At 31.5% G+C, this 27613-nt stretch overlaps 1 protein-coding gene across 1 annotated transcript in view; it reads right to left on the reverse strand.

Moving 5' to 3' along the window:
• Positions 1 to 508: 508 nt before the first annotated feature.
• LOC126776571 (transcription factor SPT20 homolog) overlaps positions 509 to 27613 on the reverse strand; it is a 52184-nt gene continuing 25079 nt past the window's right edge. Inside the window, exons 2-6 of the mRNA XM_050499197.1 lie at positions 10307 to 10425; positions 4412 to 4461; positions 2443 to 2632; positions 2075 to 2329; positions 509 to 1659 (exon numbers count right to left, since the gene is read on the reverse strand). Coding sequence (XP_050355154.1) covers positions 577 to 1659; positions 2075 to 2329; positions 2443 to 2632; positions 4412 to 4461; positions 10307 to 10425 — 1697 coding nt within the window. The 3' untranslated portion in view covers positions 509 to 576. The remainder of the gene's footprint in view (positions 1660 to 2074; positions 2330 to 2442; positions 2633 to 4411; positions 4462 to 10306; positions 10426 to 27613) is intronic.

Genomic DNA, 27613 nt, shown 5'->3' on the forward strand with positions numbered 1-27613 from the left:
TTTTCGTTGTTCGCTTAAAATTGGCATTCGATTTTTTTTCGTTGCTGTTACAATGTCTCATTCAGGAAAACATTCCAAAGCGAGTTACTAACAATGCCTCGGGGTCGGACATATATACATGCTCTCCAAATAAACTCAGAAAATATATTGTACGACGAATTTGATTTGATAGATTGTTTGAATGAGATTGTTGATGTTCCTTTCGTGGTATTTATAGACATTTCCGTCTATTATATTTTCATTATTGTAAAAAGGTTTTATTATTTGAGCTTAAAATTTTAATATTGACAGATAATTTTGAGAATATTTTTGTCTATTTGGATTTATTTGTTCATTTATATAATTATTGAAATTCATCCTCAGAATATTGACAGAGAACTTGGAAATTCAATCTATTATAATGTAAATAAGGTGACGACGTGATGTGTAATAATATCAATTCTTTTAATGTTTCATTTTTAATATTCCTATTACTTTTATTTCACCTGACGGGAAATAAAACAACATGTTTATTTGTATTAGTGTTTTATATCTTTAAAATTATATCTAATATTATGTACATCATCATTCAGTTTTTTAAGGTGCGTCGTCTCCTCTCAATGGAAGGTAATGGTGGCGTCTGCTATAGACAGGCCTTCGTTGCTGAACTGTTATTGCTTCAGATGCTGATCTCGATTGTGCTACCTGATGATTCGCTTGGCCAACTGGTACGGGTGTTACCGAGTATCCAGCAGCTAATAAAGCAGCAAATTCTTCTGGAGTATACGCTTTATTATTTCTGGGCGGAGGTAGGCGTGCTCTTTGTTCTTCTAGACTTTGAGTTTGTTGCTCAACGTTTACTTGTTCTGTTCCCGAATGCTGTTGTGGATCTATCCTATAAGCTTGTTCTCTCTGAGGATACTCAACTTTCGATGATTGATCCAATCTTATGAGAGGCCTTAAAACTTTCTTTGGGGTAATATTCTTGCTGACATATATTGCAGATAATGGTGTCTTTACTGTGTCAATACTGCGAGACTGTTCCATAGGTCTTAGAGCCATACCTTGCAATTCGTATCTTGACCTTTGTTCATTTGATCTGTACATTGGGTGGAGATAATATTGATCAGGAATTTGCGTAGGGCGCTGAACTGATGGCAAACCTTCATGAACATTTTGATCAGAAGCGGCTCGCAATTTTTCTGGTTCTTGGAAACGTTTCAAGTAAGTAACTGGCCTTTCGTTCGAAGTTAAAAGTCGAGGCTGCTCTTGCCTAATAGGCTGAGCTCGAGGCGTTTCAATAATTCTAAATTGTTTGGGTGAAGCTTCTTGTTGGTACTGAATTCTGTAATTGTATTGCGGGTTAAGCTGCTGAAGCTTGGGTGCAGGAACTATTTTAAGACCTTGAGACTCTGGACGTTCATATAAAGTTTGTTGCAGAGCTGTTGGAGCTGACTGAATAGGAACGTAACGAAGTGTCTGCGGTACCCTTTGACTTTGTGTAATAGGTCTAAATTGTTGTTGTTGATGTTGTTGTTGCTGATGTTGTTGCTGTTGGACGTTTGTTGTTTCAATAAGATATTGTTGTGGTGCCGCTGAAGTTGGTGTTGGGGTTATTTGTACTTTTGGTCGGAGTTTAGTTGGTTTTTTACTTGGTTTTGGAACATATGGAACATCCACCTGTAAAAATCAAAACAATAAATTTTAATAATATTCAATAGTATGTAATTTATTTATATGGAAGTTTTTGGTAAAATAAATTATTTTATCTAGCTTTTTTAAAAAATATATTTAAAATGAATACAAACGTAAACGTATATATAATACGCAAAACGTAAGTTTATATCAAACTTAAAATAAGCTTTCAGCTTATCTACTACATTTTAAAAGATAGCTTACATTGTAAATACGATTCAATTTTTTTTTTTTTTTTACAATTAATAGGCCAGCGTTTGACCGTTGACTTGCCTGATGTTAAGCATCGACACGGTCTAAGATGTAGCACGCTTGCCTATAAGAAACCTGTTTACTCTGGATTTGAAGACACCAACATTGTACCTAGCAGGAAATACGGAAAATTGTATGTATTTGTCACCTGTTGGTATTGAGGTACTGAATTTTGTGTTGTCAAATGAGGTTGCGGTGTTTGTTGCAGCTGAGTGAACGTTTGAGGACGGCCATCATCCTGCCTCAATTGGTGGCCCAAGAAAGCTAATAATTCCTGATCTAATGATTCAGCTGAATTAGCACCAGTATCACTAACTGCCAGTGCTGCGCCTACTGAAGCTTCGCCTCCATTCGATGAATAGCTTGGCCTTGCAATTACGGCATGAGATGGTTGAAAAGCCACCTGCAATGATATAAACAATTTTAAGCAAAATCGTAAAATTATTGATTGTAATTTGATGAGGATTTGTCTGTGTATACAGCCCGTTAAAAAGGTTAGAATGTATGAATTCGTACCTGACGACTTAATTGTGGTTCCAAATAATAAAACTGCTGTATATTCTGTCTCTGTTCCTGTTGGGGACTGGCATATAACTGTTGCAGCTGTTGGGTATTTGAAAGTGGTGCTTTCCTCTCTGGCTGTAATTCTAATAGCTCCTGGGCATTGACAGAGAACACCTGCCCTGGCCGGTATTCTTGGGGATCCCTATAAACAAAGAAATGAGAGGTCTTGATAATAAATATTCTATAGATATGTTTAGATTTGATGTATTGAGGTGCAGATATAGTAATCTAGACCATAATAGAAAATATATTTATAGTCTTCAAATTATTTGCGTATTTTTAGTGTAATTTTGAAAAATAAATTTGTAAAAATGTAACCTTGCCTAGGTTGCTTTAAGCTGAAATTATATTGTATGAAGCTAAATGGTTATCAAAATGTTATTGTTACAATTGAAATTCATTAAAAAATGATTAATATCTAGAGGAAATATATTTTCTCTGCAAAGTAAATTAATCGTGTATTAAGTGTTGTACAAAACACGCAATTTTGATTCGGTTCGGTTGTTAGAGAAAGGTTCGTTAATTTCATAAGTGAAATTAATTGATGTTTCCCACACAATTTCTTTTTCAATATTATTTAGTCTAAGATCTATCGAAACTAAACCGCTTCATTATTGTTCGTTTTAAATTTATTAATGTTTAATTATTAATTAATTAATTTATCGTTTGTTTACAATTTTAGTTATTTGCGTGTTATTTTTTCTATTGATTTCAATACATATTTCAATACACAATATACTTAGATTGCGGTTTTACGGTAGCTAAATGTTATGTTATAAGTTATTCATAAAATGAATGAAACGTGAATGAAACGTATTCAAACAAAACAACTGTAGTTTAAAATATTTTCAATTAAATGACTAAATATTATTGATGGTTCCATATTAATAATCAAATATCATGTTTTATACAACTTCACTTGCGACTGACTCTTTGGCGGTAGAAAATGTGATAAATGGGTGGTACTTACTCAGGCGGGCTTGTTAAAGGCCCAACCACCTATAACTACAAATCTACAAAGTGGGTAGAATAAAAACCTACTCCATGTACAATCAATACACACATAATATGTGCTAGCTTTTATCAGGCTATTAATCGTTATTAGATAAGACCTACCAAGGTATTAAATTACTTAATGGGATCTCCAAGAGTTGTACATAAAACAAACACATGCTTTAAATTCACGTAAACTAAATATGTACTACCAATCATAGGAGAACACACCATTCCCAACCACAATAACAATATTTAGAATTTACATGAAGTTAATTTAACAATAAGTATAGCCAACTCAGAATGACAACATTTTGCGTGGGTAGTTTTATATGGGCATATGTAACTTTTACAACATTTACAATTTTCGAAAGGTAAAATTCAATTATTTTCAAAATTCACATATAAAATCTATCTTGAAAAAAGTGCAGAAATAATTTATTTTTACACGTTTTCAGAATCATAATTTTTTCTCCCTTCATTAGTGTAGTATTTGCATTCAATGCTCAAGTCATTTGACCTATATTTTTATTAAAAAAACCGCTATCGATACGTCTCTCATATTCATCGTACATTATTTTTTTTTAAAGAACTACCAGTACATCTTTAGAAGTCTATTATAAACCTATATGGCCCAGTAGTTAAATGTAAATCTAGACAGATGATTGCAGGTTCCAACCTGAGCTAGCAACATTGAATTTTCGTAAGCTGAATTGGTGTTTTTAGTTCACCCCAAGCACAATCGTAAAAAAAATCGAGAAAAATGTATGGATTTGTTAATCAACGGATGCGTTTGAGCGTGGTGGAATAAACTCATAAATATACTTTACTATCCAGTTTAATTAAATTTATGAGTACAAAAAATATATATACAATTTATTAATAGCTAATTTATTGTTATCAGTAATAATATTAAGGCAAAACTAACCTGAGCCCTTTGTCTTCTTCCTGATTTTCTTCAACTGGCGCCACTTGCTCCTGTAAAAAGAAATGTTTTTTTTTTTTTAATAAGAGTTCATTTTATTCATAGCTGATGCAAAGACGTTGAGTATGTCCTTCTCCGGCTTTGAGAAACGTTCGACAAGGAAACCCAATTATTTTCTATAATTGGCCCAATCCAGGGTTCAAATTACTATACTAGACAAAATAGGTAAAACACAAAACCCACGCGAAATACATCGTTTCAACATTATGAATTCAAACCTAAGTAGGCATCACTGAGTTTTCATATGCTTAATTTGTGTTTATAATTAATCTCGTGGTTGGTGGTGAAGGAAAACATGTGGTGGATAAAAATCTATCATGTATACCACCAATCTGCATTGGAACAGCGTAGTAGAACATGCTTTCAACCTTATCCTCAAACAAAGAGGAGCCCTGAGTCTAGCAGTGGGTTATTTACAATCTGTTCCTTTAAGAAATGTATGTTAATAACAGTCTCTCAACATTATGAGGTAAATATTTAAACCATGTGAAAGGAAAACTATATACAAAAAAATATATGAAAATTACAATATAATTGAATACATTAACGATGTCAACATTTTAAAAGTACTTTCGTTACAAAATGTAATTAATTACATATTATACTAAATTCCGTATTTTGTAATGTAACGTTGTCGCAGTAACAAATTAACAACAACAGTGCATGTAACGAATAATACTGTAATTATGTATTACATTAGATGCGCGTGCGCCGGTGAAAGGCTAGAAAAACGAAATAATGTTGGGACATTTGGAAATAGAAGGCGTTTCTTTGTGTTTCCGTTACAATTTGAACAAAGGTATCATTTAAGTTGTAATACGAGGTATTTGGTTCAATTAAAATATTCATTTTTCAGATTGCGCAAAAACACTCGCTATTCCAACAAGCCATATTTGCGAATAAAATCGAAATATACTTTATTCAAGAACTTTTATGTCATTGAGTGCGCCGCCTCCGGATTGTATCAAAGATTCAGCTATAAACTCAGATAGGCTAGAAACACTTATTCAATCAACAAATACGAACTCCATATTTTTGTATTGTGAAGTAACCCATATATAGTAAGACATGTTTAAATTATCACTATTTCAGCTAGCAATCTCAGGTCAAAATTACATCTCTTACATACAACACTAATAATTCGTCTCATCTCTTAAGTTAAAAAAAACCTTCATTTCTTAAAAAAGACAATAGGTACTTCATTCGTTCTCTTCGATTTTCAAGAATTTTTTTTTTGTCTCATAATATGTATGCAGTTAAAACTTGACAAAAGCAACATTCTGATCGCGTTATGAATGCTATGGTTTATCGACGATATTTTTATGAAAATTATGATAATATTAACAATATTTTGCGAAGGTATATACATATATAGAGACTGACCATTACCACCATTAAATTTGAATATGGAATATAATATCATAACACGTTGCATCTTGCGGTTTTATCCGTGTTCTGTTTATATCCAATAGAATAATTATGAAATTAATTTATCAGAAACTGAACAAAACTATTTAAATTATTTATAAACATTTTGTGTTGGCTTTATTCAAGGACGTCTGGGTACCACGCTCTCATCGCTTATTGTACAGCACGAAACCACTTCTTAGCAATGTTGTGTTCTGGTTTAAAGTGAGTGAGCCGCTGTAATTACATGCACAATGGATTTTTTTTACAAGGTACTGATGTAAGGAATTGTAAACATTTTTAAAGCGCCAATGTCTATGCGCGGTGGTGACCACTTACCATCAGATGGCCCAATAGCCAGTCCATCTATCTATTATAAATATAAGATATAGTATATATTACACGGATATCCATTGGATATTCATATTTCAAGAAAATACATGATAAACGAGATAAAAACTTGCCCGCGTACTGGTGGCCGAGGCACTTACGTGTCGATCGATAGATGCGCTTAACAAGAATTCTGTTTGGAGAATCTTCGTGACCCAAGTGTTGAGATGGAGTAAAACAATAGGGAATAAAAATGGGCAAGAACAACTTATATGACATATTACTTTGTTATATAGAATACCGAGTTTTTACATTTAAAGACTTAGTAAAAATGCCATATATTTAAGAGTAGGGAATACTAGTGCTATTTTGTAAGAACTCATTTCATTATTCACCCATGAAATGTTGAAAAACGACTTATGGTGATATACTATTTCGATGCGAGTATTTTTATAATTATTATAACAATTTTGCATATTACTTTCTGATAATTCATGACTCGTGAGTTTCGAATTTATTCTTATTATAGGCCTATTGATTTATTAGCTTGTTTTCGAATTTAAGATTCATAATTATCCATTTTCCAAATATAACAGATGGCAATTCTTTTGAATTTTGTTTTTTTTCATTATTTCGCTATTGTTTTTAATGAGAAAACAATACCTCATATTGTTTCGCGAATTAAGTGGATTGTGTATTGTGACAGTGTTTTTATATAGAAAGTTGTTGAAATGAAAATCTAAAGTACTGACCTCAAATCTCTAATTGCCTTGTTTATACATCTTTCAAGTACCAATTTTTATAATCAGTGAAAATATTACTTCCATGTGAAATACTGTTTTAAAAATCTTAACGGTCGGTCGTCGGTCGGTCGGTCTTTGGATTAGCTTTAATCGTTTACTCTAAATGAAAGTTACCGATAGCAATTTACAATTTCGACCAAGGGATCGTAACTTGGGGCCAATTCTACAAATTTATGACGGTTACGATACGTTCCTGATTCCGACCGAACCACAACTGAATCGTTGTGTTAGTAGAATAGGAAAACGGTTAAACGGTAACGATTACGTTTCGTTTCGTATAGTAGAATTGATCCATCCATTACTTTAAGAGATATTCAAAAATTGACGCATGAGAACGCGCGTACGGTAAGGCGTATTATTATATTCAGTTGAACATATCGCTTAACTGGATACCGTTCGTATTATAATATTTGTTTATTACTAATTATTTTAAAAATATTAATACTAATAATTTTCTTCACCGATGATTACGAGACAAGTTATGAATATGATACATTAAAAGACTAATTTAAATTTGACCCCAGGGTTATATCCATTTTATCCAGTATGCCATGTCGGTTCATTTTAAATAACAAATATTTGCATAGTATTCGTAAACCAGAAATGTTATCGATGTCAGTAAAATTATTTCAATAGTAGTATCTTACTTAAAGTTTATCTATAAGTAAATATCGTACGGTCGTTAGCTTTGTAGCGACAGTCAAAGGAAGGTGATGAAATCTAGGTCGGAGTGAGAGGCGATAGGACATAATATTAGCACAAGGAACATTTGACTGAAAAACCAGTTAAATTTAATTATTCATATTATTAATATGTTAGGAAAATAAATTTGAAAAGCATAATTTATCGAGATATTTTACTGGTGGTAGGGCTTTGTGCAAGCTCGTCTGGGTAGGTACCACCCACTCATCAGATATTCTACCGCAAAACAGCAATACTTGATATTTTTGTGTTCCGGTTTGAAGGGTGAGTGAGCCAGTGTAATTACAGGCACAAGGGACATAAAATCTTAGTTCCCAAGGTTGGTGGCGCATTGGATATGTAAGCGATGGTTGACATTTCTTACAATGCCAATGTCTAAGAGCGTTGGTGACCACTTACCATCAGGTGGCCCATATGCTCGTCCGCCTTCCTATTCTATAAAAAAAAAAAGATATATTTATTAAATACGAATGTAACATGTAAAATATACTATATATTTTATATGTCTTTATTCATTTATTGTTAGATTATAATATATACAATAATATCAATTACAATACAATAATAGCAATAACAATGAAATTCAAAGATTTTTTAACGTAACAACCATAATAATTACTTATACATATAAGAACATACAGTTAAAATAATAATGATTATACATTACAGTAACAGTAACAGCCTGTAAATGTCCCACTGCTGGGCTATGGCCTCCTCTCCCTTTGAAGAGAAGGTTTTGGAGCTTATTTCACCACACTGCTCCAATGCGGGTTGGTGGAATACACAGAATTTCAGTGAAATTAGACACATGCAGGTTTCCTCACAATGTTTTCCTTCACCATTAAGCATGAGGCGAATTATAATCACAAATTAGGCACATGAAATTTCAGTAATGCTTCCCCGGGTTTGAACTCACGATCATCGGTTAAGATTCACGCGCTCTTACCACTGAGCTACTCGGCTATATATGTACAACAAAAAACGATATACGAAAAAATAATTACATAGATATAATATAAAATAAATATATGTATTTACTTTAAATCAGTAACAATGTAAACGGTATCTCAAGAGGGTCGCGGTCGTCGTGTATTGTGAGATGCGCGGTCAAGCAAAGCCAATGGATTCTTGCCTTGTTTATAAGCCATTAGTCGTTGCTCACAAGTTACTTGTTTTATATGAATTCTGCAGTATTTATCTAAGTTGGTGCTAAGCAGCCTTAATTTTTTTATTATAAATAATCTTATTAGAAAGGCCTATTATTTCGTTTCTCAATATCTGGTAAAAATGCTTGGAATTATTGCTAATTTATACATTTTTTTTAAATAAAGAATATTCATTCATTTAGTAGAATCCATCTTCAGAATCGGTGGTAGCGCTTGGCGATTCAATATTACTTCTAAAAGTCAATTTAAATAAAAATATTTTGATTTGATTAATGTTTATATGTGTTCCGGTTTGACGGGTAAGACAATGTAATTATAGGCACAAGAGCTACCTACCTACTGTGTACTCATGAACTTCCTATTGATGTAACATTAAACTTGTACCAAATAACTTAAAATATGATAACAATCCACAAATTAAAATAAAACTCAGACTAAACAAAATGAAATAAATATTATCTACAAATCTTTATTGTTCAATTAAATGATATAACGAAGGCAAAAATATAAAAATATAAAAATTGTTTATCTGTGGGCTTGAATTTTTCTTAATTGCCATACTTTGTGCGATTTGTATTTTATTTAAGTATTCATTTTGTGTTGTCTTTGTGAACAATTATTTAAATGTCTTATGTAACTTGTTAATTTACCCACCGATCTTAAAAGTTCTCCTCAAAAGGAGAGGAAGCATTAGTTGTTTTAAGTTTTTTTTTCAGTTACTTGTTACAAAAAAAAAAGGTGTTGGTTTATCTAATGATGCCTTTCACTGATAAGCTAACCGCTTGTTAAATAAAACATTTGTTAATGAGGTTGATATGTAAATTTCGGCTAACGTTATTCCATTGTTACATTTAACTAAAGATCGAGATAAAATGTATTTTTAAGACTTTTCAAGTAATTTATTAAATGTATTTAAATGAGGTATTGAATATACTAAAGTTCACTTAAATTTATGCATGCGTGTTACTATTCGATATAAATAGATGCCACTTAATATTAATTTTTTAACCCTGGGACATTATTCACACACGGCCATCTGATCCCAAATTAAGCAGAACTTTTACTATGGAAACCAGATAACTGATATACTACATATACTACTTTTCTTTTGTAAATACAAACTTATACAGATAATTACACCCAGACTCGGGACAAACAGACAAGTTCATGCACACAAATGTCTGTCCTGGGTGGAAATCGAACCCACAATCTTAGGCGTGAAAGGCAAGTATCTACCAACTACGCCAACCGGCTCTTCAAACTAAACACCCGCTAAACAACGTTTATAAGTAAGGCCTTATGATGTTATTGTACAAGAAAAAAAAACGCGTTCGTAAAATGTTAAGACATAACAATATCAACAGACACCTTTGAATTATTGTCTGTTATACACAGATAGAGATATAATAGTATCTAAAGCTAAAGCTCACCTGTTTCCTAGCTGTTCTATAAACAAGATGGGGAGCGCCTTCCTCGGTTTGTCTTTTGTCCTTGTTTTGCGTTTCAACTTTTTTGTTTGCGTCTTCAGAGCGAGCGCACAGGACGAGAGCTGTAACAAAACATGGGAAATTTTGAATATTTATGTCTAACTTCAGTTAAACTTTCGGAGCGGAGATGGCCCAGTGGTATGAATAAATATTAACCAATCATTGCGATTTAAAATCGTGGCAATACTGAGTTTTCATGTTTTATAATACATCAAAATTTACCGTATAAATATCCATTGAACCGCATAGTAGCAACATGGTAGAATAAGCTTCAATTTATAATGAGATTTAGAGAAGTTTACATGTCAAAGTCAAAAAACTTTATTCAATATAGAAGCGTTACACTTGCTTATTGATTGTCATAAATCTACCCCCGGTTCGGAAATAAACACCTCAGACCTGAGAAGAACCGGCGAAAGAAATCCAGCGGATTTTTTTTATATCTCATCCTTTACAATAAGTAGTATACGATAATATAATGTGAAATGAAGTATTTAAGTAACGTATGACATTATTTATTTCTATTTACAATTCTTGTGCTATTACATTCAATAGAAGCAAGTTTATTTGATTAATAGTTTGTTTATCTTTTTTCAATTCATTTATTTCCAGGGATAAAAATAATTTCAATACAAAGAATTAAATTCCAGTAGTTTGTATAAAAAGTTTACTTACTTATTAATGTCTTTATTTACATAATATATAAAATAAAATAAAATATAAAACGTTCAAAGTAAATTAAGGAATTTTTGAATTTATTTACATTTTGTAAATATTTCAATCTATTGTTAACTGATTATTATTTAATATCAGACATATGATATGTTTACTGTCTCGTTGATTTAGTGGCAGAATTTAAGGCCGATAGATCCTGAGTTCCTGGGTTCAAACACCGGCTCGGACCAATAATAAGTTTTTCCGTCGAAGGTTCTCAGTAACAGCCTGGAATATGGAAATTAACAGTGTGTACACTCAGATGCCTCAGAAAGCACATAAAGCCATTCTGCGCCTGAACTCTTTCCGGTCATGTCGGATTGCCGATCCATCGGATTATAAAAGTGAGAGAATTTAAAGTGCACACTATAATATGTCCTTCGCAGTTGGCTAATCTCTCTTGTGAACGGTCGATCGGAGAAGTTGGTCAGAAGGACATTGTAATGTTCACTCTTTAACCGTGCTTTAACTCAAGTCGTAAGATCGGTATTACAAATGAAATAATACATATTATATTTTTTACATCAGCTCGCTATGCACACACACCGTCTTCATTTCGCGCCAATCCAATATATATGTATATTTTATTTTCCCGCGCTCCGCGATGTATGTCATTCGTGATGACAGATGGATAGATACACAGATAATATATATTCATATTATAAAATACTAATTAATACATTATTGTAGTTGTGTATACACTGTAGTGTACGTCATCATCATTATTTTAAATTTTAATTTAATAATTTCAAACAATTGTATTTAAAACAAAATAATAACGTGTTTTACTATAATTATTTTAAAATACGTTATGAACAATAATACATTATAAAAATATCTTCACCGTTAAGCACGAGATGAATTATAAACATAAATTAAGCACATGAAAATTCAGTAGTGCTTGGTGAAAATTCAGTAGTGCTAGGAAAACATCGTGAGGAAACCTGCATGTGTCTAATTTCATTGAAATTCTGCCACATGTGTATTCTACCAACCCGCATTGGAGCAACGTGGTGGAATAAGCTCCAAACCTACTCCTCAAAAGGGAGAGGAGGCCTTAGCCCAGCAGTGGGACATTAACAGGCTGTTACTGTTACTGTTACAAATATCTAAACGTAATAATATTCGCTCCTTTTCCGTTCTAAATAAAGTTTGTGCAAGCTTTGCTGTGAATATTATGATTAATACAGCAAGTCACAAGAGATTTTGCAATAAAGCTAACTTGAAATTTGTATTCATTTATTATTATGAAATAAATAAATAGATACTAGGTTTTAATAAAAATAATATTGTCACACAATACAAAGGTATGGAGAAAATAGTGTTAATACTTTGAACGTATGCCTCCGGGTGGTACCACCCACTTACTTTATATTTTCTATATATATAGCTGTGTGTGTATTTAAGGTCAGTAAGCTGGTTAGCAATGTACTACCAGTAAGAACCGGCAAGCAACTTACTAGTTACTTTTTTATAAACAGACGTATAAGTAATTCATTAATTGTTTACAATTAAATTCATAAACCTTGCATGTGAATCAACGAATATTAAATTCATGTTTTTTTATAATATTATAATAAATCATATTCAATTATACAATAATGTACCTTATTTTTGTATACTTTTAACGTTAGTTTTGAAATAATTAATGGTAGATGTAAAAGTATCTGCGGGATATAATTATAGAATCTAATTACATTGCGACACGAAGGATGTATTAACTTCGCAGAGTCGGAAACTTGTTATAAGTTTATCTATAGTTCTCGTGTTTATACAACATTATGTCACTGTTTGTATCAATATAAATAAGCCGCGACAACAGCTGTGGGGAATTATTACGTAACTCAAACTCAACGGTGAATCAAAAGTTAGTATTACTTAGTAAAATCAAGAAGAAACTCTTAATCTTATAGAAACTACGGATAGCTCGATAGATTTTTCAACAATTTCAATATAGGCTACAGACTGCCTTGTAATTCTTAAAATATTATAAATATAGTACCATAAAAATGTAATCAATATACACTGACCGGCAAAATTAATGTCAAATAAAGAAAATTGTATGTGATTTCCAACCCAGTAAATAGATGCCGCAAGTCGATTAATTTGTGGTTCTGAATAACGCTAGCATAATCATTTGTGGTATTCGTTATCTGTCACCTCACAAATTCATTAAATATATATAAAACATATTGACCATAGTGTTTTTATATTTTTAAATTCAAATTTAATATTAATCAATGAGGTTTACACAAAGCCCTACCGCCAGGCTTTGTGCAAGCTTGTCTTGTTAGGTACCACCCATTCATCAGACATTCTACCGTAAAACAGCAGTACTTGGTATTGTTGTGTTTCGGTTTGAAAGGTGAGTAAGCCAGTGTAATTACAGGCACAAGGGACATAATATCTTAGTTCCCAAGGTTGGTGGCGCATTGGCGGCGTAAGCGATGGGTAAAATTTCTTGCAATGCCGATGTCTATGAGCGTTGGTGACTTACCATCAGGTGGCCCATATGCTTGTCCGCCTACCTAGATGTTATGTCCCTTATATCACGAACATATAACACAGAAAGACAATCCTCTAGGGTACATTTTCGCGCTTCTTCGAAATATAGAGAATATTAAATCCAAATAAGAAGTTAATAATTTCTATAAACATTACGTTATACAACATCGTATATGCCATAATTTGTGGTTAAATATTATGCAAACAAATTAGCTAATAATATGTAAAAAAACAGTTACCGCTAATGTTATAACACTAAAGCGACATCGAGTAGTTTCCACAAGCCGATATTTTCAAAGTTCAGCTAAACCTGTTACAGAAGGCTAACCTTAGACCTTTCGAACGACTAGGAAAGCTTGCTCTGCTCGTTAACTTTGTTCCACTAACATTTTACAGGTACGTCGATATCATCTTTTTAATTGTAGTGTTTTTATATTAATGGTAGAAAGACGTTTATCTTTGATCTTTGATTTATCGGTTGGCTGAATAAATGTTACTTATATTTAACTTCGCACGGGAATAAGAATATAAATAAAAATGTTTATATCGTTATACCGATGACGCGATTCGTTAATGACGCGCACGCCAATAAGTTTCCCAGTTGGCATGATTTTTTCCAAGATCTTCAACTATTTTCATATTGGAGCTAATTTACACAAAACATCAACGAATTATATGCCTTCCTTATGAATATGAATGCGTAGACAGATTTATAATATGTGATCTTAAGCATATTTAAATTCGTTTTACTTGTATTTGCCATAACCTACACTGACATTTCGTAAGTACAACAATTATAGTCCAAGGGTCGAAACACATTGCTATAGAGTTATACTGTTGTGATTTCAAACATTTAGAATTCTTCGTTTGTTTTTAAAAGTAGAACAATAAAGAATATATAAATATTATATAAATAAGTAAGAAATAAAAAATAAATAATAAATCGGAGTGTCAACAGCGCAGCGTGTCAGTGGCAATTCACTATCTTATGTACTGTTTATTATATTATTACGTTATTGCGTCATGATGTAAACAAATACCTATGTTTTATATTTTAAGGCTAAGGAGGGTCTTAATTTGAACTCCTCGTGACCTTTTTTCAAAAGAAAGTATTATTACTATTTTACTATTTATATTACTGGATTACTACATATTAAAAGTCGAGATGGCCTAGAGGTTAGAACGTGTGAATCTTAACCGATGATCGTGGGTTCAAACCCGGGCAAGCACCACTGAATTTTCATGTGCTTAATTTGTGTTTATAATTCATCTCGTGCTTGACGGTGAAGGAAAACATCGTGAGGAAACCTGCATGTGTCTAATTTCATTGAAATTCTGTCACATATGTATTCTACCAACCCGCATTGGAGCAGCGTGGTGGAATAAGCTCCAAACCTTCTCCTCAAAAGGGAGAGGAGGCCTTAGCCCAGCAGTGGGACATTAACAGGCTGTTATTGTTACTGTTACATATTATAGTTAATTATTACCTAATAAAAATATCAAGTTTATTCTCTGTATTAGTATCTAAAAAAACATTATATTAAATTATAAAGAACGACCTTTATGGGCGACTGAATAGTCATGTATCTGTTACATGTAATTTATATCAAAATGCAAACGTACTTTAGCGTGACATATACAATAATATGAACAGTATATAACCAATTTGCTTAAAAGACAATTTTATTTCACACAGCTTAATTGACAGAAAACATAGGCACTTTCCCCAAAAGATGCAGTACCAAATTGTGTTATATCGCAAATGTGTATCTCTGCTTTTAAATTTTAACGTCCAAACAAAAGATACACTAATATGCGAATAAAAATATAATCTAGTCCATCTTGATTTATTAGTTTACAACACATAATATTAATGTATTGCGTCACGATGTAAGCAAATACCTATATTTTATATTTAAAGATTAAGGAGGGCCTAAACCTGAACTCCTTATGTCCATTTTTCGAAAGAAAGTATTATTGTTGTCTAATAAATAAATAGAAGTGTGTTGGTGACATTCCGATTTCTTCTTAAAACAAAATCAGATAGCTGTCTCGCTACCATACACGCGATACCCTAGAGTACCAGTTACATAAATGCGCTGTCATAATTACACTGCTGCTTCACGCAGTTTTAACCGCGACAAACGTTATTGCTCCCTCTTTGACTGTTCTTAATAAATAGACTACATAAGGTGATTTTTTCTGTTAAATAAAACTCTCGAATTTGTTAAATAGTTCTAAATAAAACAAGCGCTTCAGCTATATACTATTCATATGGATATGTTATTATAATTCAAGAAGTTTCGTGTCTGATTGACGAATAATTTTGGAAATAATGCTTTAGGTCTTGCCAAGCCCACGGAGATGTGATGGTGGATACCCGACGATCGTATCATCTTGTCTTGATATATTCTACAAAAAAGATAAACATGATAAAATTTCTTTCGAAACCTACAGCTTAGATTTTAATGCTGAGCAAAATGAAAAAAGTATAAAACCCTAGTATTTTAATCCTAGTAAACAGTTCACTGCTTTTGGTTATATCTAGTAAAATTTCTCGAAGGCACTTTAATTTATCTTCAACTTTTTTTACAAAAGCTGTAAGTCGCAAGCAAATTCCTTTTGTGAGGAAATATAAATAACGTTTCTTTACTACGGAAAAGGAGCATTAATCAACATGTACAGTCAGTAACAATTGACTATTTGAACAATTTCGTATTTTTCCAATTAAACCAAGGACAATAATGTATTATGATATATGCCCTTGTTGTATTGTGCCTATCATTACACCGGCTCATATTGAAAATCCATGGCGTGGTAAAACAAGATATATTTATTTTTGTATATAATAACTATAAAAGCAGGACTTCAGCCTCAAACCCGAAAAATATAAACTAAATCTCAGATAAATTATAATTAAGAGATATTTAACTTGATCCTAATCAAATCATCTTATTCGTGTAATAAATTTATCTGACCTTTAAATTCGAAGAACATTTTACGTTTAAAATGGATAGGGCAACATTTTACTCTGAGACTATCTTAGAATGCTAACAACGTGTTTCCTTACACCAAGGCCAGGAACTGTCGCTTACTTGGACATCAGAAACGACACCAAAAATATTCAGCGTGGGAACTGATGCAATCACATCGCCAGTGGGAATGAGAAATAACAGCAGTAAGAGAATTGCTATATATTTTGAATAGTACTTTATCATAGTAGTTTCAACATTCAACATTTGATAAGTATGTAAAAGCGTGTGACTGTGTCTTTATACTTCGTATGTTGGTTTCGATATAAAATTTGTTTTTAAAATTTAAGTACAAAATGATTGGTTCAAGAATCTATAATTTTCAGTTTATAATTTACTACGAGTGGCTCTATACGTCGTGACTTCGCCTGCGGAAAATTAAAAGGCAATTTTTAGCGCGACATGCTTACCCATACCCAAAATCATATATAATCGTATATAACATATAAATATAAATATTTATTTTTTTATTTTTAAATTTATTTTATATTATTAAAGTTAGTTAGTTAGTTTATTTTTATTAAAACTTAGTTTTTCTAAACATACTAAAATTAAAAAAATTGAATTAATTCGTTGAAATATTTTATCTAAGTGAAAAGATTTCGAAAATAATTAGACTAATTTTGATTGTTATCCAAATTGAATCGAAGATAAAACATCGACTGCACTGATCAATCTATTACACGTACTCTCCTATTAATACCTATTTTATTAATACCTATTTTATTATTAATACCTATTTTATCAAATTAAATTCTTATTTTGTCAGCGAATGAGATAATGCAAATTAATTTCAAAATTATAATCAGATTTTATGACCACGATTTTGTGGTAAGCCGTCGTGGCCTATTTTCCACGACTTTTTATAACGACAAATGTTGATATACATCAAATGACATAAAATAATTTAACATAAGCATATATACCTATAAAATGCATTTAAGGTATAAAGCTAAATTATAGTGCATATGCCATACTAATACAATATACATAAAATGGAAGAAAATATTTAGTTTTTACTAAGAACATTCTTTGTAAGAATATTCTGTCTCTCTAAATAAATAGGTTGAAAGCTATTGCTTTGTATTAGGCGATCGTAAAATGTTCAAAAGAAGTATTGAGTTTTTCGATGACACAATAACAAATGGAGTTAGCAATTGCAAGCGAACGGAAGAGTTCAAAATAATCCATGACTTTCTACAGATTCAATCTCAGTGTATTTCCAAATCAACCTAAAGTTGTAATGCAATAATTCCATAGTTATTGACAAAACTTATACAGAAAACATTGTAAAATCTACTTGAAGTAAAATTTAATTACGTAAACTTTATATAACCTGTGCTAATTAGATAGTTATACAAACGTATAAAATTGTAATAAAATAATTAGATCATAAATAAATATTAATTAAAATCACAAACATAGTTATAAAATATAACCAACAATAATAACAATAGAATTTGTATTTAAATATCCAAGATAAACAACTAGCACATAAAATGAAAAAAAAAGAATAAAGTAAATAACAAATGCCAAAATACCACTGAAGAATTTTAAATCCGTTTTTTTAACTAATGGAAATAATGGCAAGGAATAGCAATTGAGTTTTATTGCTGTTCAAGTTTAAATATTTTCAACTTAAATATTAAAGTGTACTGAGTCGATGCGAGAGATAGAAAATGACTCAATCACGGAACTCACAGTTTATTTCAATCAAATCAATAAAATCTTTTTACTCGAATAGATTGAAGGCACTTTTGAATCGTCATCGAAGTAGTGTCACAGTATTGAATTAAATATAAGGCGATCTAAACGATCTTCTGTTTTAGTTGAACGTTATAAAGAAAGAACGTAAAAGTTATAGCATTTGCGTTTCGTGATTGTCCTCAGCACTCAAGGCTGCAACTTGCAAGTTAAATGTTGAAGTGCAGTAAGCAGATGCGAGAGACGAACACAGTCATGACTTCGTAATTGCATTACTTTCCGCCGCTGCGAGCAATTTGATTGTCCTGCCTTTTGAATATTTAGGTGATACAGCGGTAGAGTTTTATTTTACTCGAATATTTTACATATTCATGAGAATAGAAGTCATCGCGATAGAATAATACTAATAGTTTATATATAATAAAATAAAAATGATTAGGATTTTGTGACTTTGAATTTATCTCGGAAGGATTTTTCGCAATTGACTTTTTTCTTTTGACTTTCTGATGTGGAAATCATAAAGCTGTTTTTTTTTGTGCATGATTTCTATCTAGTTGTATTAAATTATCCCCATTTTTATGTATGATTTCATTATTAGCCGTCCCATCAAGTTATGAGACTTAGAGAATAGACAGTGCACCTGAGTTTGCGCCAAACTTATGCGCTATAAAATTACCTGCGCATATAATAGTAATAATAATGTCCTCCGGATCGATTTCGGCCACGGTGGCCATTCTCAAGAAAGATTGGCCAGCTGCGCAGGAGACATTATAGTGCACAAGCGTCTGCCCAAACACAGGTGCACTCTCTATTCTCTAACTCTCATAACCCGATGGGACGGCAAATAATTAAATCATACATATATATATATATATATATATATATATATACTCTGTACGTTACTAATAAGTAGGCCTTGTATAAAAAATAAATAAAAATGTTTTTTTTTCACACGTACAAAGTGTGAATTTCTATAGTTCAAAGGAAGTGTAGAATAAAATAAAAATGCATAAAACGCTGAGGGCATATAATATAGTTATAGCCGGCTTTATTTGATTACTTCACTTTGTAATCAACAAACTCAATTTGCTACACTTTAATACCGTGAAACAAACAGCGTTTTATTTTCATAAGCTTTTTTTATGCAGTCCATTTAGCAAATAGCGTTTTGTTTACAAAATGCAAGAGGTTAGTTGAATTATATAATATTTTGTTAGATCTTTATAACAAATATGAAGGCATGGTGTTGTTTCTGCATTGCATATTTTTAAAAAGTATAATTTAAACTTCTGGAGCCCAAAGGCTGGGTCTAGCGGTGCAGAGATATAATAATGCCAGCGTCTTGGATACAATGCCACAGAACAATCTCTTAGACGGCGCGTTTTTTCTATAAATTTGTTATGTTTAGTTGTAGTTACTCTTATAAAACATTTTTCAAATATTGTTTTTAAATTTGGATCATATCGAAAGAGGTTAATACATTAAGATAAATAATTACATTTATTTTTAAGGAAAATAAACAGTTCAATCATTTATGAGTACAATCAACGTGCAAGGGAACGAAGTAGGCAGCTAAAACCTGCTGATTTATCATCTATGTATCTATACAAATATGTCAGCGACTTAGAAATAAGTTGAGTTACTACCCGGATCAATGTTATTCCCTTCTGTTAAAGAGAAAGGTGAAGCTTAAGTTATCGCATTGTTCTACTGCTAGCATCAAGATATACATGTATATAAATACATAAATACATATTATTCGATCCTTTCACGTGTAGTTTTACTCATGACTTTTTCCTTTACTTGGTACGATACCAATTGCATAAAAAATTTAGCAGTGCAAAAATTTAAGGTAGCCTAAATTTGAAACTGTGAAATTTAGCTAATATACACGTGCTTAATCTTTTGAGCACATGGCTCTACTGACATATTATAAAAACAATAATATACAAAATTAATATTATATATATATATATATATATATATATATATATATATATATATATATATAATAAAACTATTTTTTTATTAATTTACATTATTGCGTATAATTTTGTCTTAATTGTGATAAGAATCAAAATTCAATACAAATTATTAAATGCATTCCACCGTTCGAAGATATTCACAGATAAAAACGTTATGTCGTGTGCACACTTGCGCAGAAAGTCGAAAGTGTTGCGTGCGACGTCGCGTTCCTCGCCAGTAAAAGTAACTTCCTAATGGCGTATAATACACAATTATACACTTAGTCACGAGTATTTGGTACACTATGTCAGTTTTGAGGGTCAAGGAATTTTCTAGTGACATACTATTGTCTTTTAAAAATATGTACTAAAATTCGTTACGAAAATAAATTCAATTGAGTTACTCATAGTTTAACAGTTCTTTGTAATGTTGTGATGAATACTTTTTGATCATTAAGTAAATAAATATAATTGGTATCAATATGAAATCCATTTTATTTAATTATTTTGTTTATTCTTTAACTGGCCCGATAACTACTAACCGACTTTTGAATACAAATAGAAGAAAGAAATATGCAAACTATGTTTTTTTCAAAGCGATATGAATGTTCTTATATCCCCTACAAATATGGCTCAGGCTTGTGCCTGATATATAATTAAACATTATTTTATTTTAGATGTCATAAAATACAAAATAGTATGTATTAGTCTAATTAATCCACTAAGATGTATGTATTTAAATATTATTCTATGTATATATAAAATATTTTAAATTACCATTCCATTACATTTTTTTTATTAACATTACCTTTAAAGGTCAACGAATTACATTTAAAAACAAACATTGGTGTATTTAAAAGACGACGATTTGAACGCGTCCTCGGCTTACCTAAAACACGACGAACGCGTTCTATTTTCCCAATTAAGTTCGATTTAACCATCTTTTAATTCACTTAGCATAATTAGAAACTGTTTAGACTGAGTCATTGCTTTTCGCATCTGCCTCCTATCAATAGGAGAGGTCATCAGCACTTCTTAAGAATACAATCATATGATGTGAACTAGGTCAATGACTTGCGAATTATTAAATATCATTTTCTATCTTTTGTATTGAAGTGTATAACAAAAAACCGATTTTAGTGTGGAGTGTTATTTACAACTATTGATGTTCCATCGTTTTTGGACGTGTTTTATATTTACGTATTCGTTTTAATATTAATTAGATATTTTCCAAGCCAAGATGGCCTAGTTCAAACCCGGGCTAGCAAATTAATTTGTGTTCATAATACATCTCGTGCTTGACGGTTTAGGAAACAATCGTGAGAAAACCAGTGAACTCATGCAGTGTCTAATTTCACTGAAATTCTGCTACATGTGTATTCCATCAACCCGCATTGGAGCAGCGTGGTGGGATAAGCTAAACCTTCTCCTCAAAAAAGCAGAAGAGGCCTTAGCTCCGCAGTGGGACATTCACAGACTGTTACTTCGAGATATTCTCAAATGAAAACCGGATTAAATTTAAAATTCAAATTCATAAATCTGAATTCAATTAATAGCAATAAAAATCTTCTGTCACTTATAACATTTTCTTAACGCGAAAAATTACTTTTTCTGTCGCATGTCGCCCATATTTCAAACATACATTTGTTTCGTAAATCACTTACTGCTGCGCTATTGAAACAATAGTACAAAAAAAAAGCGTAAAAGCGCTTGGTATTAATTATCATATTATAGTTAAAATAACTATACCATATTCTTCATAATAATTTGTTAAATATGTGCAACATGAAAAAGATAAATGTCGTTATATAAATATAAACAAATAAATAAAATGAGATTGCGTCGCGTACAAACAATCCTTCCTTTGAACATTGTATCGGTAATAATTTTCTTCACATTTCATAATTTCTTAAAAACTGAAATTACGTAAATGTGTGTTATATACTCATATGTATGTATATGTATAAAAACTTTATCTCTCAGAACTTCATGTAACATCATGTTAACCTAGTTTGCATGTCATTTCAAAATTGCAATGTGATCAGTTTAAGAGGCGTGTTCAGGAAATATTAATGTCATATTTGTAATATTAAAGAAGCAATTCTTGTGTATAAATTTATTTTGTCAATTATGAAACCGACTCTAACGATTTGGGCCTTTATAGATATACTAATATTATAAATGCGAAAGTACCTGTCTGTCGGTTACGCTTTTACGCTAAACCCATTAATCAATTTTAATGAAATTTGGTATGAAGCAAGCTTGAACCCCAAGAAAGGACACATGCAACTTATTCATACCTACTATCTGTTTCACAAAAACGGTTGCGAAGCCGCGGGCGAAAACTAATAAGATGTGAAGTACCAACTTAAAAAAAAAATTACCACAAACCATAGACATTGATTAATTACGAACTCTGTCCGGAAACCGTGAAAGCCTACATCAAAACGTAATCAGATAATATCGTCCCGTTAACAAAAGCGATTCATCAGACTAATTAGAGCTAAATCAGTCATCGATTACCATCCGATATCCAATCAGTTATTTAGAGCATAAATAATCACTTAAAACAACGAAATGGATTTAATATGTTGCGTTATTGGTGACAGTGTTGCTTTTATAGTTAATTTGATTTAATGTACATTTTATTATGTTCATATTATACGAAAATTTGTCTATGGAAAATTTTAGTAAAATTTACGGAGCCGATAGGAGTAACTTCAGGGTGTCTAATTTTGGTAATTGTGACAGTGTTGACAGTTTGAAGCAAACTGTCACTTAAGTAAAATTACAGTTTGTATTTGGCGTTAAAAGGTGTTGTCGTGGTTATTAATATTATTAAAAAATTAAGTCCAATTCAGTGTCATTGTCATTCGTGAATTTGATTATATTAGAATGAAGAGCAAGCAACTACGAATATAGATATATTTACATAAGGATGCAGCGAAAAAGGAAGAAACTTGAGGGTTTAAAATTTTGAGAGTTAAAGGCTTTAAAGTGTCATTTAGTAAGAATTTGGCGCGAAAAATTATTGTAATGGTTGTTAAAATTAATTAAAAAAAATTTGCTAAATGGTATAAAAATATATAGTGTATGATACGACATTCATAAATATTATTAAAATTAAAAAAAAAAACAAACATTGATAGTACTAGCGAGGCGGGCTTTTCAAATGTTTGCTCTTCGTTTTAATTCGTATATGATATAAATTACTACCACAATACTATTACATAAAGAATGTTATATATTTATTATATAATAAAATACATAATGCTTGTTTTGATTAAAACGTTCAATTAATTGTAACGTTCTATAATCATAATTTAAAACTATACAATTTCTAACAATTGATTGTAATTTATATAATAAAAATAATCGATCGTAATTTATAAACAGTCTCTTCCTATATTTCCTTCCTAGGTTACATAAACAAAAAACTATTCAAATTAAAACAACAGCGAACAACAAACGTCATATAATAATCAAGACGATATATAATTATTATAGTTCAACGTTACAAAGTTCTGGGTTTTATAATCGAGTTTCGCTTGCGATTAAATTGCTCAGATCCAAGGTATTCCATTATTATCCAGTGGATGATATTTATCAATCACAGACAGTTAGTCAGATACTAAATTATAAATAGAGCAAGTACAAGATAAATAGAGCAGTATTAGAAAGTTTGTACATATTTATCAATTTAAAGCACAAGTCTAAAAGAGTAAAATAATATCACACAGCTGGCAAAGGCTTCTCTCTTATATATTCTTCTTTTATGGAGAAGACTTGGGGTTTATTCCACAAAGCTGATCTATTTATGAATAGCTGGAAAGTGGTGTGGTAGCCAACATGCATTGTTTTCCATCGTTTGAAATGATGCATAAATGAAATATAAAACGGTTCAAGCAATAATTAGAAACCACGATATTCGCTTAAGATTCAAGTGCCGTCTTGAACTAAAACGTAACGTACATCATGTTAATTAAATAAGAGCTTTCAAGGTCCCAAGAGGCCGTGAATTTAATTTAGACATGTTTTTAACTGCTTTCATACAGGTTTGATACTGGTTTTAGAAACGATGACTCCAATCTGACCCCTACAACCTTTATCACTATATCTTTATATCTAATATCTATGGCTACCACCCATAGACATTGTGATCCACTTACCATTAAAATATTTGTGGAGATATCATAATAAATTATCTGTACTAAGAGTTAAATATAATGATGGTAATATATGGAGACAATATTTTTAATACATATAAAGTTTCATCAAAAATATAATTGGGTAAATATCAAAAATACGCTACAAACTCAAATAAATAAAGAGCCCTGGCATAATATTAAGCCTTACTAACGTGTAATAATAGTTACGTAATATTATTAAGTGAACCGTTTTGGAATATATCGTTTACATTACAATTGATATGATAATGTTGTCCTTTTGACGGTTTCAGCCGCAAATATAATTGGACAGCAGATATTATACAACAGATGTCATTAAACGCCAATCATCAGGCACGGCCGCAGACAGTATAGTCGCTGGAACAATGGCTTTACGAGTTTTCCGTGGCACGCTAGTGTAATTTTGTAAGTGTTTTATATAAACTTTATTGGTCCCAGTCTATTAGACTCACCAGTAGACGCAAATACACTGCTATAACGATGGCAAATAAATGTAACGAAAAGAAAGTTCAATAAAAAACTATAATAACAGTTATGTGATTTACTTTATAATGTTTTGATTTAATTTGTTATAATATCATTAATTAATTCTGTAATAAAATTGGTTGTTCGTTTATTTGTAATTTGTAATATGGCTATTAAATAACAATTTCATATAAAATAAATTAAAATAATGATTATACTGACATGTAGTAATGACTTATTTTATAAAATAATTTTAGCCATAATCTAAATTGCGAAAGTGATTTCGTCCATAAACTATCATAGCTTATGCTCAAGACGTCAAATTTTCTTTAAATATTATACAAAATTTAATGTCATTCAATATTGGTTACCTAGAGGTAATCGCGTAAATTAAATATACACTCAATAGACTTTATGTCGACAGGAATATTTAATAATGATAATTATGTCCTGACCGATATTGGCTAACAGCGGATGACATATTATTATGTAGGTACATTCTCTATTCCTTCACTTTCGTAATCTGATGGGATGGAAAATTCAACTCGAAGGAACAAAATTCAATCGCAGGACCACCAGCACGGAAATAAAACTGCCTACTTCCATACTGGTGGTGGTGTTAATGAGAACTTCTTAAAAGAAAAACTCAATACTCTTTACTGGCCCAACTCAATGTTTGAAACCAGTACCTCGGGATCTATCTACTAGACGAGGGAGTCAAATAAAATAATAAAGAATAACGAGGTTAGGTGACTGAAATCAAAATTAATTAATTATTAAAACAAACAGAAAATGATATGAATGAATTTGTCTCAATATGATAATGATATAAATAATCTTAAAATATTTAACTAAATGAGTTTGAGTTTTATTTATTTCCAACAAATAAAAAATATATATTAAATATAAACATCTAACGCTGTCGAAATTTTTATTTAAAATTTTATATATTGTATTTCAAATTATTATTTTCAGTAAATCTAGTTTAAAAAATATTTTATATTAAAACCTAAAACAAACATTGTCAACATTCAAAGTACAATGTAAATCTAATTTGATTTTCATAATAAAGATAGACATAATGATAACACATATTACGTCTCGTCATAAAATCGTCATAAAATATCTAAAAGCGGCTCCTTTTTACTGTTTAATTTTATAATAATAATAATATCCTGGGACATTTTTCACACAGGGCCATCTGATCCCAAATTAAGCTTGTACAGAGCTTGTACTATGGAAATCAGACAACTGATATACTACATATACTATTTTTCTTTTGTAAATACATACTTATATAGATAATTACACCCAGACTCAGGACAAATAGACATGTTCATGCACACAAATATCTGTCCTGGGTGGGAATCGAACCGACCACTGTCGGCGTGAAAGGCAAGCATCCACCAACCACGCAAACCGGCTCGTCAATTTGACTACTTTTTGTACGGGTATGAAAGGTACATAAATATTTCTTATTTCATAACCTAGATTAGATACAACTTACGCTAAAAATAATAATATAAAATAATAATATATATTGGACGTAAAAAAATAATTCTTATGTTTCGCTAGAGTATTATAACTTATTCGTATTTTCCGAGCCAACTCTATTTTCATTTAATTCAACAATCTCAAGTATAATTCTTTGAGGGCTAAATTAAAGTATGGTCCAGACTATTGCTTGAATCAGGGTATGAATTCTGGTCACGGTGGCATGCGCAAGCAATCCGAAAGGGGTACCGCTGGTTTTTTAGTGGGTATTCCGTTGTTCGGGGCGCACTCGGCGCCTTGGACACTGGCGAGCCCCACATCCCCCCCCCCATCTCCACTGTTCCCGTGGGAGAAACGCGTAATGCGTTTTTCCAGCGTTAAAAAATAATATCGTTCACAACTACATATATTTTAGGTTTACTTAACAAACATCTACGCTAAAATATTAGTTTCTGCTATAGCTGTGCGCTTTAAGTAAATATAATGACATGTATTATTATTCTTGGTATATCTGTTATAGAGTACAATCCGTTTACACCGTTTGACCGATAAACATAAAAACATAGCATCCAGTAGTAACCCGCCGCGAGACTAGTTTTTATACCATTCAATTAATCGCCACGTTAATAATAACATGGGCAACATCTCTTTGACTAATATATACAAAAAATATAAAAAATATGCACTTTAAAACATTAACGGTGTGACTCTGAATGCATTTGCGTTCACGACCGGTTCGCGGCCTGGGAACACTGACGCGTGAATATAAGCCATGAAAACAATCCACTTCTATAGCCTTAGCGCAAAAGGTCACGGATATAGCAGAAGCTAATATTTCAGTGACTTTGCTCGTTGAGCGTGTGAACTAAACTGAACTAAAATTATGCACGATTGAGTGTGTAGTACATGTTTTTATGCGCGGTACAATAGTGGCGTGAATTTACAACATGATTCATACAAGTGTCTGGAGCCCGCTTTACGGGCGTTCACGGCGCGAATGCGGAGCCCGCATAAAAAAAGTCACAGGCATATTATTACGATGGGAATATAAATTGTAGTGTATTTCCTGGCTACTGTATTACGTAAATAAAAGCGTGTCCAATTTTAAGTGCATAGACTGGAAATATATTTAGGTTGAACTTTTTGATATTAAAAGATTTTGTATTTAGAATAATAGGTTACTCG

This window comes from Nymphalis io, chromosome 20 (genome assembly GCF_905147045.1).
Source record: "Nymphalis io chromosome 20, ilAglIoxx1.1, whole genome shotgun sequence".
Lineage (NCBI taxonomy): Eukaryota > Metazoa > Arthropoda > Insecta > Lepidoptera > Nymphalidae > Nymphalis > Nymphalis io.